This window comes from Patiria miniata, unplaced genomic scaffold (genome assembly GCF_015706575.1).
Source record: "Patiria miniata isolate m_02_andy unplaced genomic scaffold, ASM1570657v1 HiC_scaffold_1, whole genome shotgun sequence".
NCBI lineage: Eukaryota > Metazoa > Echinodermata > Asteroidea > Valvatida > Asterinidae > Patiria > Patiria miniata.
In genome coordinates this window covers 11,518,711-11,536,705 of record NW_024037047.1, presented here as the reverse complement: position 1 = coordinate 11,536,705, position 17,995 = coordinate 11,518,711, and the positions used below count along the sequence as shown (strand labels likewise).

Below are 17,995 nucleotides of genomic sequence, written 5' to 3'. Positions count from 1 at the left end.
AAGCTTTAATTTGATGTGTGTCTCGAACACCTTGTAGTCTGGTTCCCCGACCTGACAATTTCCCCCGACGTCTACACGTCTAAATTGTAGGTCAGGCAGCCTCCGTGGCTAAAAATAAACATGACGACATTGACGGCCCTTTTTCAAAGCTCGACTTCGTTTCCGAATTCGCTTTATCACATAAAGCTTTTAATGTTCCGATAATTTTTTAAAAAATAAATCACTTGCTTCATATATCATACAGTTATGATATACAGTTTAATACTTCTGTAAAAAAACATTGACTAATTTTAACCTGGAATCTTCAAAGTTGGACACCCAAACAGCACTGTTAGCAGGCGGAGCCGAATTGAGACCACGCCGCGTTTTGGAAAATGCCGGTAACGGTCGTCAAATTCAAACTAGTGCATGACGCAGCAAAAAGTTCGCCCCTCGTATACGATCCGAGTGCAAAATCGTCGTTGAATTTCAAGTTTTCTAAATAAAAGCAATGGATATTAATTTGAACTAGTTTTTTTAAGTTTTTAATAAGCTATTAGCAGTTAATAAAACCTATATTATACTCGGAAATACTCGGACACTATCCGATTGTCGACGAAATGAATTCGGCAAACTTCGGACAGTTTCGGAAAAAGGAGGAATTCCTCCCGTTTTAGTCACGTGATGTAAATTGTAATACATTGTATTACCGGAGGCTACCTGACCTAAGATTCATCAGGAATAGTCGGAATCTTTTGGTCTGGGAACCAGACTAGAACACCTTGAAGAGTTGTGGATATTTTTCCCGAATTTCTGAAGTGGGAGCATTTACCATTGGGGTCAATGGAAGTTTATTTACTGGTCTGCTACTTGTTTTAAGCATGGAAGCGTCAGAGCTGGCTACATCTGTACCGCCGTACAGGGGGCGCTATGTCATAACTACCGCCCTCTGTCGACGGGTTTGCTTAATCCGGATTTTATTGGACGGATCGCGGTGTACGGTTCGGTAAGTTTATGTACTGTTAGGCCAAATTTAAAAATAAATAAGCCATTAAGCATAGACTCTAGTTTGCAGGACTCTACTAACATGATATAAGTAAATTCACGTTATCTATGACCAATAATAGCCTCTATTTTCCATGATTGAAAAAAGGGGTTGGTGAACTATTTTTGTATTCCTCACTGTCCGTCCCGGTTGCCCGGCGCGCGTAATTTTGAATCATCGAAGTTCGAACCCAAGTTGTTGTTTTTTTTCCTACAGTACCGTACATACAGCACAACAGTGTTCGTACATGTCGTTAGGTCAGCTCAAACAAAAGTCCCTGGTATAGGTGTACTAGTACCCAACTTACCTTACATCATCCCCTTTACATTACATTGATCTGTTGATCATGTTGATGTTGTCAGTCATGTCAATTGTCAGCCAAAACAATTAATTAGGCCTAACTTATATGTTTACCATTTTTGTAAACGTTTAGACCCTATTTGTGCCTAGGCCTATCAATTTGTATCACTATCAGTTTGTTTTTGAATTTTAAGGGGCTGATCTTCAAGTGGCGGGGTATTCTGCAATTAGGCCGTGTGCTACTCTCTATAGTTTTTGTGGCAATATTGCAAATCGCTAACCTTTTTACTGTTTAGCATAGCCTAGCACTGCCTAGGTCAAATCAAGAGTTAATTTATATACTCACACTTTTGATTAGAACTAAGATATTACCAGAACTAAGATGTTTCATGGTAATATGCGCCATCTTGCTCGCAGGGCAATTTTACACATGTTGCTGTGTACACATCGTCAGTAGAATACTTTGGTGCTTCCAAGTCATCATGCGGTCATTCCAAAATGTGCCCGTATCTAGCAACACGTTCTTTTTGCCCCGTGAACAAGATGGCGCATGTTACCGTGAAGCACCTCATAAATTCCTCCTTATTTGATGCATGCCATCAGAGTCGATGATGAATCATGTTAAGTTCCATGCACAATGAGTTTCAGGTTCTTTGAAAATTAGCCCACTTGTTTCCCAATATCCTCTCCAAATTTTGATCTTAAGGTTTTGCATCTACGGTACATGTATTATTGCCAATTTTTTTCTGTTGTAATGATGAATATCTTGAGCTTACAATTTCTGCACTTGCAGGTCCTTTTTGTTTCAGACCAGTGAAAAGTGATTTGATCCAAATCTGCCAAGACATCAACAATGGAGGAAAATCAGCCTTTGGCAAGGGCAACGTATCGCCCTCTCAGCAATCGAAAGAAGAAATGTGAGGTTTCATTCAATGACACTGTATTTCATTTTCATAAGAAAGAAAGTTGTATTACTCAAGTGGGTAATCCTTACTTTTAGGACCCCGTTCCTATATACATGTAGGAAGGGAAAGACTCACCAAAACAGTTGACTAAATGACACTCAAAATTAACACTCTGATATTTCTTGACACATCTGAACAATTGGCAATGACACCTTCTTGAATATCAGCAGGTTTAATTTTGTGGAAAGAGGGCAGGGCTTTGATTTATGAGGGAAATTCAGGGGTAAAAGACGACGGTGACAACCAGAAAACTGAATCAAATTCAACCAAGATGGCAAACATGAAAGCTCGATGCAATGAAAGCTTGATGCTGATTGGCTGATAAAATTGCACAAAGGCAAATGATCAAAAGCACCAAGGCAAATTATGGAGGCCACCAATGTACATGAGGACACCAAAAAAGCAAAACAGTACCCACCTTGTCTGTACAATCCAAGCTGAAGAAAAGAAAAAAAAAGGAAAAAAAAAAAAAGCCGCGTGGCTGCATCAATTCCGGAACTTTGGTCTGACCAGAGACCATGGGCGTCGCGAGGGGGGGGCAAGGGGGGGCACTTGCCCCCCCCCCCCTGGAAAAGCCAAAAAAAAAAAAAAAAAAGACGCAAAAAAAAAAGAAAAAAAAAGGGAAAAAAAAGATGCGCGAAGACAAAGTGGTGCAAATTTAATGAGTTGGGGGGGGGGGGGGGGGGAATGTCCCTGCCCCCTCTAAAACTGATAATTCGAAAATGTGTTGAAAAATACAAGCATTTTTGGTCAAAATTTTTTTTTGCCCCCCTCTAGAAAAAATCCTGGCGACGCCCATGCCAGAGACCGAATATTTTTTTTTTTTGGCCTAACATGAGTTTATATGAAGAAAAAAGACTGCTTTAGCCTGCAAAAGTCACTTTGGTACTGGACAGTCATCTGCAAAAGTCAGTTTTGAACAGAACTCGTAAAAAATAGAGGTGTCCTAAAGATCAAGTTGGTCAAAGGGCTCGTCTCAAGTCATATCCAGGCAAGTTCTGGACAAGTTGCGGGTAGAATCATTCACTTTGACTGGAAGAAGCTCGGCATTTGTCCTGGACATGTTCCGGGGAAGTTTTCATCAGCAACTGCTTGACTCTCCAATATTGATAACTTCATTGCGGGAAGATTGCGGGGAAGTTGTTCAGAATCCTGCAACTTATACCCGATACAATGCCCGCTTCTTGTTTGAGAACTCGTCCCTGATATGACTTGAGACGACCCTAAGCCGGACCACGTACATGTATTCAAGCGAGTGACTTTTTTGGGCCAAGGGGAGATTTGTGCTGGTCAAATTCACAAGTGACAGGCAATGCGTGAGTGATGAGTCAGTGAAGTAAAAAGAAGAACAACAAAAAGTGATTTGCTTTAGCTGAAATGTTCATGAAAAGGATGGATTTGGGGTTAGTATTTTATAGAAAATAATTGTTACACATGCCTGTTGAAAAAAAAATGCTGTTCTTGTACTATGGTTCCCTGACCCTACTTCAGCCAAGACGGAGCAATTTATAAACTTAAGGGAATTGTCAGGTCTGGGAACCAGACTAGAGGGCTTGCATCCGTTTATGTGTAATCAATTGCAAATAAAAAATTGAAAAAAGTGGACTAACTGAATTTGGGGGCAGTATTTGAAGAAAGTCAGTTTTTTTCCAGTGATGGTCGGCTGACCATTATTGGAAATTGATACAAAAAATACACTGAAAGTTCTTAAAAATGAGATTGCACCAGGCCCGGGCACTATGATTTCGCAGGATGCTTGAGATTATTATTCACTTACAGCCAAGTAAGGTATTTCATAACAATTTTGTATTTGTTTGGGTTTTTTTATGTTTGCAAATGTTGTATGCTACCTTTATGGTCAACAAGCACATGCAGGCATCACACTGTGTACAACTACTAAGACCTATAGTGTAGGATAATTGTCAAAGTCAAATAATTGTTTTGATTGAGTCAAATTTAGCCATTCTGTAAGGCGTGCACAGTACCAATCTGGATAAGTCAAACACTGATAACTCAAAACAACTGTTAAGTCAAAAAGAACCAATTGCCTTCAGTAGTATAACAATGATACAACCCTGTTTAAGTCAAAACTCTGCTTAAGTCAAATTTTGAACCTGTTCCCTTGACGTTTGACTTATCCAGATTTCACAGTACATGTATACATGTACACCTTTCAGTAGCATTCGAATATTTATAATGATGTTTATTAATGATTGCATGTGTTGATACAGTGAATCATTCCATCAGCTGGCGGGAGCGGTTATCCAAAAGCAAGGAGACATTCAAGGGTGACTTGGAACACCTGTTTCGTGACAAGTTTACTGGTAACCATGCCGTCAAAATGGCTCGTAAGCGAGAACGCATCATCTGTGAGATATTTGCTACGGAGAGAAAGTATCAAAGCCACCTAGCCATCATTGTACAGGTGAGATGTAAGATGTGTATGTACATGGTGCAGTATTTTGTTGGAAAATATAATGATAGCCATCGCTGCAGGCATGAAAACTGTCCATTATGTAATAAATTTAGGCGTTCAGTCATTCAGCTGTGCAATCAATGTCTTGGTCATAGGGCTGTCCATTTTCAAGTGATTTGGTAGTCGATTATTCCAAACTGCACTGGACCGAATATTTGAAACTCACTGATCAAGTTTTACATCATCAGTCGCGTTCATCGTGTGTATGTCTGTACATCTTGCTCCTAGCATTTCCTGACTCCGTTGGAGTCATTAGGACTCATCCCAGCAGATGATCATCGCATCATCTTTGAGAACATCACAGCAATTCAAGCAGTCAATCGGGAGCTCCTAGCACACATGGAAGAACAAGGCATAGCCCAGGCATTCATTCAGCTAGCTCCATTCATGAAGGTGTATTGTGCATACGTCAATAACTTTGAAAAAGCTTCACAGAAACTCCAGGTAAGTCATGAAGGATCCTAGCCCCATAAATGTGTCTCAAATACTGGACTTCCTCCACATTGTGAGTGACAGAGGGATAAGGGCTAAATTGACTTAATTTGAAATCTGAAATGTTTTTTTCAATTGATTTTTACTATGGAAGCTTCTTAGTTCAAATTCCTATCTCTAGATGTTTAGTTACCCAGTAAAAATCCTGCTTTCATTTGAGACAAACTTTCTCCAAAGTTCCCATCAAAAACACAGGAAAGCCTACGTGTTGATATCTAGCATCTAGAGGAAGAAGTAAAAGGGGACGAACCTGTGTTCACAGGAACGGAGCGCCCACCTCTCTTTCATTAGCGATTGGGCCAGACTCATATGCTGCTGTGGGGGGATCGCCACACCTCCTCCACAGCGAGTCTGTTACCTTCCCAGCATTGAATAATGCCAGTACCCATTTAATACCTGGGTTGAGAGGAGTAATTGAGGTGAAGTACCTTACTCAAGGGCACAACACGCTTGGCCATGGCGGGGCTCGAACCCACAACCTCACAGTTATGAATCCTGTGTTCTACCGCTAGACCACACGTGCCCTCTAGAGGTAGAGAATGCTAGAAAAAAAAATTACATATACCGGCAGGTTCATGATAGGCTCAGTTGAAATTAGCATGCATTGCTATATGGCTCGCAACTCATTTATTTGAGACACATTTATGGTGCTAGAGGATGGCCTAAGCATATATTCAACCTTCTTGACATCGCAACATAAAGACATTGCAGAACAATTTACTTTTTTTGTTAGAAAAGATTTGAGTATGTTACATGACAAGTTGCTTATTAGTGAGAATATTTTACATGTACATGTGTACATGTATCTTAATCATTTAACAACTTGTGTAAAATGGTATTTGCAAGTACATGTATTTGTATTGTTTTTTCCATATGTCATACCTAGAATTAACAATAGGGTGAGAAATAAACACATTAATGTTTTGTGCATGATGAATGGGCAAAATTCAGTCCAATGATTGTATACTGTTAACTATTTATGTTATTTTGTTTGATGCATTGCCTTCATCTTTATGCAAAAATAGTATCAAGCCTGGCAGTGGGGAACTCAATTCAATTTGCAGACATAAGAATTAAGGCAGAGTCCATTATTTGCAGCCATCCGAAAAGTAACTGGCGTAATTACTGTTGAAAAACATACTTGGTTGAAAGATAGTAAGGGGACTAAACTTCCTGTGAAATTATTCTTTCTGGCAAGCTGTCAGTTTGAAGAATTCAACGAAAGAAAGCCTTTCCAACGGTGCTTCTTAAGAAGCACCGTTGGAAATGTCCGTTGGTAGTTTGTTGTTATATTCGGCGAGGCGTTGACACGACGCACACGCTTGCGGTTGCTATAATTTGTCGGATCAGTGCGCGACATCACGTAGCTGCAATCAGCTAGTGGGATCGCTGAATTCAGGCCCAATTCAAAACATGATTCAGCAACTTTTGATTTAAAATCAAGATCCTAGAATGCTGGGTTTTTTTTCGAAATGTACAGCTGAAGCTGAGCTGAAACTTCATCAGGTTAGCTGTTCAGTACCCTTCTTCAGATTTTGAGCACTTTTGTTGCTTCAAACAAACAAAATGCATAAATGATTGACTATGCCTTTAACACAAGTTATTATTAGAAAAGAAACAGTAGATCTGAAGTTCCAAGAAGAAATGTTGGTTTGTTCATGGGGTGTGGATACACACACTTTGTCTATTTTCAGGATTGGGAGCGTAAGCGTGCTGCATTTGTGCAGTTTCTGAGAGAACAAGAAGGCAAACCTGAATGTGCCAACCTGACTCTACACGCTCTGCTCATAACACCCATACAGAGAATACCAAGGTAGGTGTGTCTCTTATCTTGGACACGTTGCATCACAGAAGTGTACATTTTAATACTTGCAGGGATATAACTTAGTCCTAACAATTCCCTGATTTCAAGCTTTTTTGAAATTGTCAATAACACATTGGCACCATACATGTATGTGCATGTAAACCTGTATACATGTACCTCAAATTCAATGCATAAATTCACGAACATTCCTATATTCCACATACATTCCCATTTGAGCCCCACTCCAGCATAGTTTTAAAAGCTCTATATTCTCAGTGTTGTGTGTGAACTTCAAAGAATACAATCCCTAGCTAGCCATAGTGGGACTCGAACCAACAGCCTCTTTTCTAGTGCAGATATCAAAACTACTCAACCACGGAGCTTGCCAGGCTCAGCTTGAACAAAAAGTGACAAGTGAGGTGCCACATGATATGGGTATAGTTTGCAAAATTTCACGGCCACTGGGCCTTTACAAAAACACTCCAGAGCTGTAATGCTGACAAAATAGAAGGGAACTCTACCAAGAAGACCACAAGCAAGTGAATGCAGAACTTTACAATCAGAGACCATGGAGCAAATTGGGGGATGTTCCAGTTGTTTTCTTTAGCCTGTGTCACAAACAATCAAGGGCTTAATTTTTTAAACCTGGTGGTTAAGGGCACTTGATTTGTGGTCTGTGGGTAAAGCTGCGGATTGTGGGTTCGAGTCCAGCCGGGGTCATGGTGCGTGTGCCCTTGAGCAAGGCACTTTGTCAATCATTGCTCCTCTCCACCCAGGAGTAAATGGGTACCTGTGAGGGCAGAGATGGTTACTGTGATTGAATAAGCTTGCTTGTGCCTAGCAGGCAGCATCAAGCTGTATACTCCCCAGGGAGCTGAGATGGTATTTGGAATGTTTAATTGGCCCAATGATCAGGGGTAATAATAATACTGTAAGCGCTGTGATTAGTTAACTAATAAGAGCGTTCTTAAATGCCGATTATTATTACTATTATTATTATAAGGTTGGGTTCGCATATCCAGTTTCCAAAATTGAAACCGAATAGTGGACTTCAAACCAAATTTCAAAAATCTGTATTAAAATGGCACCACTCATATTGCCTAATACTTTGTCCCGTGTCCATGCAGATACAAACTACTGCTGGAGGAGTTGCTGAGTAGTACGGATGAGAATCATGAAGAATATGAGCAATTACAAGGTGACAAGTCTTTCAGTAATTTCAGGGCTCGGTCATGTTGATATTGAGCTCAAACCCCACATGAGGAAATACTCACTCCTCACAGTCCCAATAAGGTGATTCGTTGAAACTCAATCAAATACGGTAAAATCTCGTTAACACAAATTTGGTTACCTCAAAACTGTTTACCTCAAAGTAATACCTCATTCCCATCAAGAGAATAGGATTTTATGTACATAAATGCCCCCATACCTCGAAATACCCAAACCAATGCCCCCGTTACCTCAAACTTTTGTTTGGCCAGTCACAAAGAAGTGTAAACAACATCACAACAATGTTTATCTTCAACTTTTGTTCGACCCATAGAAAATGCTGCCAAAATAGTCGCAAAGAAGTGTAAACAACATGGCGTAACTTTATTCATGACTCGCTACTGTCCAACGGACTTCTGTAGGGATGCAGCTTGCATGCAGCATTGTAATCAGCCATCCAGCCCATACCCGCAACAAATCCTGGCTTTTGAGCTAGCCTTTTGAGCTACCACTGGCCCAATTGTGGCCCCCACACCAGCAGTCCAATCAATAGCTCTTTCTGGGTGGCCATGTGACTGCATTAGAAACCACCAAGTATGCGCAGGAGATAGCCTGATCGCTACCGCTAGCCCAGATGCAAGTGTTGCACCCTCTATTAATTGAATAGGACAGGCCATGTGACGGCGCCGCACATCGTGAAACCCCGAGCGTGGTGCGTTGATATCGATAAACAAACACTGGGCATGACATGTGTTGTACATGTGCGTGTACTTGTACGCGGCCCAGATTTCTGACCCGTATTTTTGTTCAGCCTTTTTTCTGATTGTTTTCCCATAGGCCAGTTTCAAATCTATTACAATATCTCTTTCAATTTCATTCAAGTTATAATTCTAAAAGAGATGTGTGTACTTCTACTGATGAAACGCTTGGAGCATACATTTGTTGTACCTTATTTTGGACCTGTGTGTATGTATTTGTATTACAGAGGCTGCAGCCAGAATGACTGAAGTGACATATGGAATCAATGAATACATCCGTGAACACGAGAACTTTCAGAAGATGCTGTTGATTCAGACAAGTTTGACTGGAGGAGCGCCTAGAATCATTGCACCAGGCCGAAAATTCATCCGAGAAGGAACACTCATGAAGGTATGTAGTCCAAGTCTTACTGTCAGGTGTTCAAGAATTGGATCAGACCCAAGTGTTTGAGACCAATATCCAAAACCATCCTATAAGAGAGTAGAAACCTTTGAACATCAAAAATACAATACAATACGTTGTGGCTGAGACCTTCATGTCTGAGAACAAGACCGAAACCAAAATGAATGCATTCAAGTCCGAGACCATCTCTTTCGAGACCAAGACTTCCGAGACCGATACCTTGCAGGCCCGAGACCGAGACCAAGACGACTGAGACCAAGCATGAATAAAAATGTATGGCGTCGAGCCATGTGCACCAGTGAAATACATGGGCAACATAACTGTGCGCGAGTACCACTTCTGAATCAACAAGCTGCATTGACCGGTTTTCATTCCAGCTCGAGGTGTTACAGGGTTCCACAAGGTGTAAATGGGTTTCAGAAGGTCTTACAGAATTACACGAAGTCTTATGGGTTTTCACAGGGTGTTTCGGGTTTAATGAGGTGTTTGGAATTTTACAAGGTGTTACAGGGTTATCAAGGTGTTGCAGGGTTTTACAGGTTTTTACAGGTCTTACGGGTTTTCACAGACTGTTATGGGTTTTTACAATGTGCTTGGGGTTTTACAAGGTGTTACGGGGCTTGCGAGGTGTTACGAGGCTTGCGAGGTGTTACGAGGCTTGTGAGGTGTTACAAGTTATAAGGTTTTTACAAGGTGTTACAGGGTTAAACAAGGTGTTAACGACTGGGACAGGTCTTATGAGGTGTTACGAGGTTTGTGAGGTGTTACAGGTTATTAGGATTTTACACGGTGTTACAGGGTTAAACAAGGTGTTAACAACTGTTGGGGGTCTAACAAGGTGTTACGAGGCTTGTGAGGTGTTACAGGTTGTAAGGTTTTTACAAGGTGTTACAGGGTTAAACAAGATGTTAACGACTGTGACAGGTCTTATGAGGTGTTACGAGGTTTGTGAGGTGTTACAGGTTATTAGGATTTTACACGGTGTTACAGGGTTAAACAAGGTGTTAACAACTGTAAATGGGTCTTACAAGGTTTTAAAGGGTTTTTACGTTACAGGGTTTCACCCCGTACCTCAAGTTTCAACCTCAAGTATCACTTGTTTAAGTTTGCATTTTGCTTCGCCCTCATTGCTGTTGTCGCATCATATAGGTCAGCAAGAAAGGCTCCAGCGCTCATGAACGCATGTTTTTCCTGTTCAATGACATGCTGATATATGCCAAGCCCAACCTACTGGATCCGTTAGTATCTACACGTAGCTATTGCTGTCGTGGTGTCATTCCCTTGGAGCGATGTGAGGTACAGTGTGTACTAGGAGAACTCAAGACATCAGGTACTGGAGCTCTCTTCAAGGTAAATGACCGATTAGTCCCGGTACTGCCCCAAACCACCTTGCTTACTGCTCCCTGTGATGCTCAAAAGTGCCATCCATGGTTTATGGATTCATCAGTGAATATACACAATGCAGAGATGAAACTTTTCCGATTTTAATCGGAAAACCGACTTTTTGAATTTTCCAACGAAATTTCCGATTTTTTTACAGTGTGTCCCACAAAATTTGATTTTCTGATGATTTTTTCACAAAATGTCATTTTATTTCAATCATAATTTCGAAGAAAGTCGATGGAAATGGCGTGCTAAAATCATCGCGAACGTAGTTTTAATCTCTTTCACCAGTCGTTATTGGAGAGTTTCAACGGTAGAAACACAGGGCATAACACTGATCGGAGCCTTCTCCGGCTGGACAAAAGGTTAAACATTGACAGGCGACATGGAAAAATCACTGTGTCGCACGTGCGTGCGAATATGCAATGGTACCAGCGTGCGTACGTACCGCACCACCGTACCGTCCGCTAGCACATGGCCGGCCGGGACGGGTAGCCTTGTGAAGGATCCTGTGGATAAAATCATTATGTTGTGCGATTTTCGGAGGTTTCAGATTCAGTTGTACAAAATGCAATGCTTTAAAAATCATGATGAATATCTCGAGGATAGCGAAGAGAGCATTAGCGAAACATTTCACTGGCATTTGTTGGAAGAGAAAGACGGTAATGCCTGATTTTTTTCCCATGCATGAATGCAAGTGGTTGAATCATGGACATGATTGAAGCACCATGAACAGTGCCCTTGTCTTTCGGACTTTTCCCTCGACTTTCTCAAGTAAGAAGTGAACTTCTTTGTTGATGACTCCATTACTCTAACCGTAATTCAGGCATTTTATGCAATGAAAACGCTGACCATTTTTTTTTTCATCATAAAATTTTGTTTGAATAAAAAATAAAGCAGGAGTTGGTGTCCGGAAATTGGGCATGAAGTATATTGTACATGCATGTATATGTGTGTAATGGCAGCGCGGCCCAGATTTCGGACACGTATTTTTGTTCGGCCTTTTTTCCGATTTTTTTGCCACATGCCAGTTTCATCTCTGACAATGTAATACAATGTAATACAATGTAATACAGTTGCTAACAGGTTCAATACATGCAGCAACATTCATACTGACTGGTTTGATTACCCCTGCTGCCAATGCAGTCAAAATCAGCCATTCGAACCCTAGCTCCCTAGGAATTTTTGCTAGGATGTAACCTCAATCCTCCAAAATCCTCCAATTGCCTCCATGTGAAAATAGCATACAGCCTCAATCCTGCAAAAGCCTCCTGCAATCACTGCTGAGGCAGAGCCAGTGACATCCTGGAGCAGTGCCGAGGGTTTCAAATGTAGGCCTAAATTTGTACATGGCTGAGCACAAACAAAGTGCAACCTACCGGTAATACCTTGGCTCAGTGCATCCTCCGAAATCGGCAACAAACTTTTGCCATACAGCCTCCATCCTGCAAAATCCATCAATTTGCAGAGAGGATTTGGGAAGAATAGGGTTAATTTATTAATTAACATTTGTTTGATTTATTAAATGTTTTGCATATTAGTTTCATAAGTCGACAAAATTTTATAGAAAATTTCTTCCATGAAAGTATAAAAGTGGTGCAATTGGTAACAAAGTTATTGTACTACATGTACTTCTCTGCACTTAAAATACAGGGTACATCAGGGTCATATATGTCTGTATGGCAGAGACAAAAACATGTTGTGAAAAAAAAGACTCTGTTTATGTTCCTTTAACCAAATGCAGGGATTGACCAAATTGCCATTGCCAACATTTGCTGATATCTTATTTGGTTGTGTTTGCTATTGACTGTAGGTTGTGCACGGCGACCAAAGTTTGTTGCTGTACTCCACCAATCACAACATAGCGTTATCCTGGATAGATGCGCTACAAGGAGCCATACAACAACTCCAACAGCGACAGCAATCAAGCAGATATACTCAGCATTCAGTGTCTGGTACCAAGACTCGTGGTCCTACCCGTAATGTACCACTGGGCAAGAGGGTCAGGCACATTGGACTGAGGACCAGCAACAGACTCAAGAACATGAGGAACTACCCTGAACCTGAGGTGCGTTGACATCCATTTTTAGGGCGTCGGTAGAATGGGGTGTTGCAGGGTGTCACCTCCTTCTCCCCCTTCCCTCCAAGTTACAATTTTGTCACCAAAACCACGAAGTAATTAACACTCAGTTGAGCGTGTGTGCCCGGCACGCGTGCATATTTACAGAATCACGATATTCTGTTTTCAAGAACTAACACCCGAAACAGTGTGGCACGTACTGCATGGATGCACTCCGTACATTATCGTTCTCACGAAGTAACGCTGATCTTAATTTCACCAGTATAAAGGTTTTTAATTAATTTATTTTTGTAAGCCCACAAGTACACAGTGTATATGGATGGATTGAATTTGTGTCAAACCTTTCAAACTTTTTTTCTCCGAAGAATATTTCTGCAATATGCTTGAGTGTTAGTTTGTGAAAACCAAGATCATTTTGTTTTGCGTCAGTGTACAATGTGCGCTCGAAACCCAAATTGTTGATTACGCGGTTTTCAGGAAGTAACACCCACTAACGCCTGAGTGTTAGTTCATGAAAACATTGACGATGTGTGTGTGAGTGAAATCATCGGTCAGCAAAATCTTGTGTCAGTTGCGAAATATGCCACTACAAATACCGCCACCTATTGTCTGATAGTGTCAAAGATCGGCTGCTTTTCATACCTCTTCTATATGGCTTCCTTTGGTCCTTGCGTAATTCATCTATTATAAAAAAAAAAACCTTCCAATAAAACAAGGAGTGACAGTGTAATGATTCTTGGTTGTAATGTTCCTCAGGACGGTGACCATAGTAAAGACAGCCTGCATCCATTGAGGGTGCAGCTACACGCTAAGAAGCTACATGGACCTGGTAATACACCCCTCAGGAAAGGGCGCCCTCGCAGGCTACAACGGGGACCATTACAAGTCAGAAATAACAAACAGGTAATGCCATTCAGCTAACAATTTGAAAAACAATTTATATTTTCAACATGAACCTTGAGTAACACAGACATAACATGCTATTTGAAGTGGTACGAGTCCAAATATTACCTATGGGTGCAGACCTGTAAATTGACTCCTATAGACCTCAGTTTAATTACACGTACTTCCAAATTATTTGAAATACAACACCCATCAAATTAAAGGGGCACTGCATCCTGAAATCCAGGAAATTTTCATGGTTTGGATTGTTTACTTATCCAATTTCAAACATTTGGTTGAAAGGAAACAATCTAATGTCTTACTGTTCCCTAGAAAAGATGGGGGAAAAAGGTTGTTTACATCAGACACAACGAGTACGCATGCGTTTTTCCTGTCCTTTCAGTCAATGTACGATACACATTGCGTATGTCACATAAAATTACACACAGCACCAACTAGCATGGACAGTCCCACCTTTTGGGGTCACAAAAGTGGACCCCGAAAGTCGTTCTCGCTCACATAACACAAAAATAAAACAAGAACACCCAGATGTTAAAGGATAGTTGTGTGGATGTTTATATCCTACTTTTAAATGTTCTTACCGATTAGCAGCATTTCGTTCAAAGTGTGTTTTGTAGCCCAACTGGGCTCATTCCAGGACGCAGTGTCCCTTTAAAACTCATTTCATCGAGCATGAAAGTTCGTTTCCATTCAGGCCTATTTCATCTGAATTTCACAGACATAGCTCACACTCCTGTGCATGGCTTTCACTCATCTTTTGTCTACAAACCTCCCAGTTCAGGGTCCACAAAATGCTCTAATATCAAAGAATTTGAGGGCATACAGATTGTGATGTGGCCGGCGTAGCGGGGAATTCTGGGCCCATTTACAGGTCTGCACCCTATTAGTTTGTTTTATTTTTCTATGTACTTGACAGGAGGAGAGTCAGGATACCAGTCTTTCCATGGTAGACGTGACTGGCTACCCAGACAACACTGAGGACCCACATGGCTGCATACAATCTCCTTATACCACATTACTGGACCAGGAGACTGGCCAGCAAGCATTCTGCACCATCCTGTAATCACATCACTCACGTATGGCCTACAGTGGCCAACTACAGTATCCTGTATTTTTGTAATGGAATCAAGTACATATGTGACCAGCAACCGGTTGCACGAAACAGTGCGTAACTTACTCCGTGCATAGGACTTGTGCAACAAATGTATCGCGCAACTGATAAGCTTACAATCGCTTTAAATAATCTAAATATTTTTTGACGAGGATAGTCACAGCATTTATGAAGGCTGTTTGTGTATGATTTCATTCGCTCGTGAAACGACTTTTTTGTCCGACTTTTTTTCGGAATCACGTGGCAACTCTAAAAACTCTTGTCACAAATAAAATAGCAATTCATTTACTTCCAACACAAAGCTGTGAGTGCCTAATTGTATCAACCTTGGTAAGTTGTGCAATACCAGGCTTCCCGACAATCACAATTTACTGGTACAATAGGTCATTTTCGGTCGTTACGCCACAACTTAGGCCACCTAAAATGATTACGCAAGTACACCATAATTTGTTGCACAAGTCACCGACTTATGCACTTTGAAACTTTCGTGAAATGTCATAACTAAAATGTCGCGCAGCGCGAAATGTTGCGCAACTTGCACAATAAATTGTGGCGCAATAAAGTTTCGTGAAATCAGCTGCAGATCCCACAAAATGACTGTGCCGTACATGTTCTTTTTGTGTGTTTAGCTTTTCATGTGCAGCGGACGGAGCATACTGTGCTCTTTATTTTTATATACATGCATCACTCAGAATCTTAATAATATATGCAGATATTTTGGAAATGTTGACTGCTTGCTTTTGTGCAGGATTTGTAATAAAAAGGGATTAGATGTTTATCATTGTCTATTATAGGTAGAATTGAAGTGGTGATAGACTTCATCCTTTGTTTTAAATTCTTTTTTTAAGTACGCAAGAGAGCTGTTAAGTATTGTGTTTATTCTGCAAGATGATTAAATCTAAAACAAGTGAAATGTAAATTATGCATAGTCAAGCCTGTTTCAGTCAGTTCCCTCATATTACACAGAAACGATTGCATCTGATGCTTCATGTACAAGTCGCTTTTATATCTTTTATGTCTGTATATATACTGTGATATTTTTTCCCAAGTATTCCTTTTTCGAGTCTTTCTTTACCTAGTGTTTTTGAAATTTCGTGGGGCTTAAGAGGATTTTAATGATAAATTTGGCTTTATAATCGGTACTGTAATTGTAATGTACTCCATCAAGTGTGACAGTTTGGCGATACAGACCTTGAGAAAATGTACTTCAACATACATGTATTACACTGTATACTCTCATCTGCATCTGTCATCTGCATCTGTCATTATTAGCTTTGCCATTGTAAATGTAAATAGGCTGAAATATTAAATGAGTACGTCAAAAGACTAGTTAAGGGTAAAACGATGAAGAGTTTTGTAAATTAATGCAATGTCAAAGTACACTTTGATGTCATCAGGAGTTACCCTTCATTTAATGACAACCTGAATTATAAACTTATGGGAAGATAAAATTTTGCAATAGACTTTGTGCGCAGTTACCCCCTCAAAGAGTCGAAGGGGCATTAGTATTGCTGATGGCGCCTGACACTCAAGCGAAGATGCCACAATTTGTCCACATTCAGAATAAATAAGTCACGGGTGAATCAAATAGAATGTTGTGTGTTCTGGGGGCAGTTTTAACCAGTTCACGCCAGGATTATTTTGACAAGAACGGAACGAGGTGCAGGATTACATGTACTTTTTGCTCGACCTCAAGCCAGGCGGGTTGAAGCCATCACCCTCGGTCAGCACAGTCGTATTTCCAGCCTCACTCGCTGCAAGCGGGTCGCCGACAGATGTTTCCGGCCTCGCTCGTTGCGTGTTTATCCGTCATCCGTTCCGACTACTGCAAAACTTTTGTGTGTGAAAATACGGCCTCCAGCGCGAACTGGTTAAAAAGCTTGGCTTGTCTTGTTAGCCTTTGTTTGCAGATCAAGCTGTTTGTATGAAGGGTGTGTTTGACAGATTTGTGACAAATTCAGGTTCCTAATTTTGTGATTTTTTTTTTTCTTGTCAAGAAAATAATTTGTATAGTGGGGCCATGGTGTAATTTGTCAAGTTCCATCACACTTTAAAAGGCCCACGCAATGTACTTTTGTAAATGTAATTCTTGAAAATGCTTTGTGTCCCATTTTACCATAATGTTCAACTTTCGTTTTTATGCCAATACTAATTTCCATATTCATGACAACTGTGTGATGATCAGGCAGAAACCCTCAATGTTACAGCTACTTAAGCACTAAAGTTGTCAGAATTTTGGATATATTTGCTGTTGTAAATTTTCTTTTCTTTGGTGATTCGTTGTGTCGGTACATGGCAGTGAGTCAATGAGCAAACTTTTCTCACAAATGTTTTCAATGAAAAAACGTTTTGAGTCAACAATTTGAACAGAAAACCCCTAAACTGAACGGTGTCTTCCTGAAATGACATCACAGCAACAGCGCCCTCAGTTGTCTCGAAAAGCATGGACATTTTGTTCATGTTTAAACAAGTGTACTTTACAATACAAATAACCGAAAGGAAATGTCAAGTAGTTTTCAAACATTTTAAGAGGAGTAAAAACTTGCAAAAATGTGTCCCTCATCAGAAAATTCATCTCACCCTTTAAGTTTTATGGTGAATGCTTTCTCTATAGAAATAAACGCTTTAAGTATAAGCAGCATTAGGGAACCGAGGGATTCTCTGCATGTACATGTGTTTGTCTGTCTTGGGAGCTTTTTTACACCACTTAAAAATTGGGACCTACACGTATCATTTTCTTACTATGTGACAACATTCTTAGATGCAGGATGGAGATTATTTTCACTGACGATGGGAAATGGTGCTCATTCATAGATCTGATAGCGTGCACTTTGAATAATGATCTTAATTGAAATGCTTTGGGGTTGGGGGAGGACACACAAAAATTATGTCGTCGCGATATCGTGCCTTAATGCTTGGCAGTTCACCTTTTGTTTTAGTAACTGCCATTTTTCTTTCAGTAGCCACGAAATACACGTGCCTCTTCCATCATTACGGGATTTAGTAACAATGATCCGGCAGATGAGTGCCACTGAAAATAAATATACATAAGTCACTGCACAAAAATGATAATTACGCCATGATGCA

General features: G+C 40.5%; 1 protein-coding gene across 3 annotated transcripts; it reads left to right on the top strand.

Annotated features, from left to right (window-relative positions):
* Positions 1-906: 906 nt before the first annotated feature.
* LOC119723357 (rho guanine nucleotide exchange factor 39-like) lies at positions 907-17,151 on the top strand. Of its 3 annotated transcripts, none has more exons than XM_038193961.1 (11): positions 907-985; positions 2,118-2,241; positions 4,521-4,714; positions 4,994-5,209; positions 6,952-7,070; positions 8,189-8,259; positions 9,256-9,419; positions 10,581-10,781; positions 12,628-12,882; positions 13,651-13,797; positions 14,714-17,151. In XM_038193961.1, the coding sequence occupies exons 2-11, from the start codon at positions 2,178-2,180 to the stop codon at positions 14,858-14,860; spliced, it is 1,578 nt and encodes a 525-aa protein (XP_038049889.1). In that variant the 5' UTR covers positions 907-985; positions 2,118-2,177; the 3' UTR covers positions 14,861-17,151. The 3 variants fall into 3 exon arrangements, with proteins under 3 accessions (XP_038049889.1, XP_038049905.1, XP_038049897.1); XM_038193977.1 differs by having other exon boundaries at positions 912-985; positions 2,134-2,241; XM_038193969.1 differs by lacking the exon at positions 907-985 and adding an exon at positions 1,017-1,075.
* Positions 17,152-17,995: the final 844 nt, after the last annotated feature.

Bases quoted from the DNA above. Each gene is read 5' to 3' on its own strand.
- LOC119723357 (XM_038193961.1), top strand. From the start codon at position 2,178: ATGGAGGAAAATCAGCCTTTGGCAAGGGCAACGTATCGCCCTCTCAGC. The intron at 9,420-10,580 runs GTATGTAGTCCA...CGCATCATATAG, and splicing joins GAGAAGGAACACTCATGAAG to GTCAGCAAGAAAGGCTCCAG. The intron at 12,883-13,650 runs GTGCGTTGACAT...AATGTTCCTCAG, and splicing joins GGAACTACCCTGAACCTGAG to GACGGTGACCATAGTAAAGA.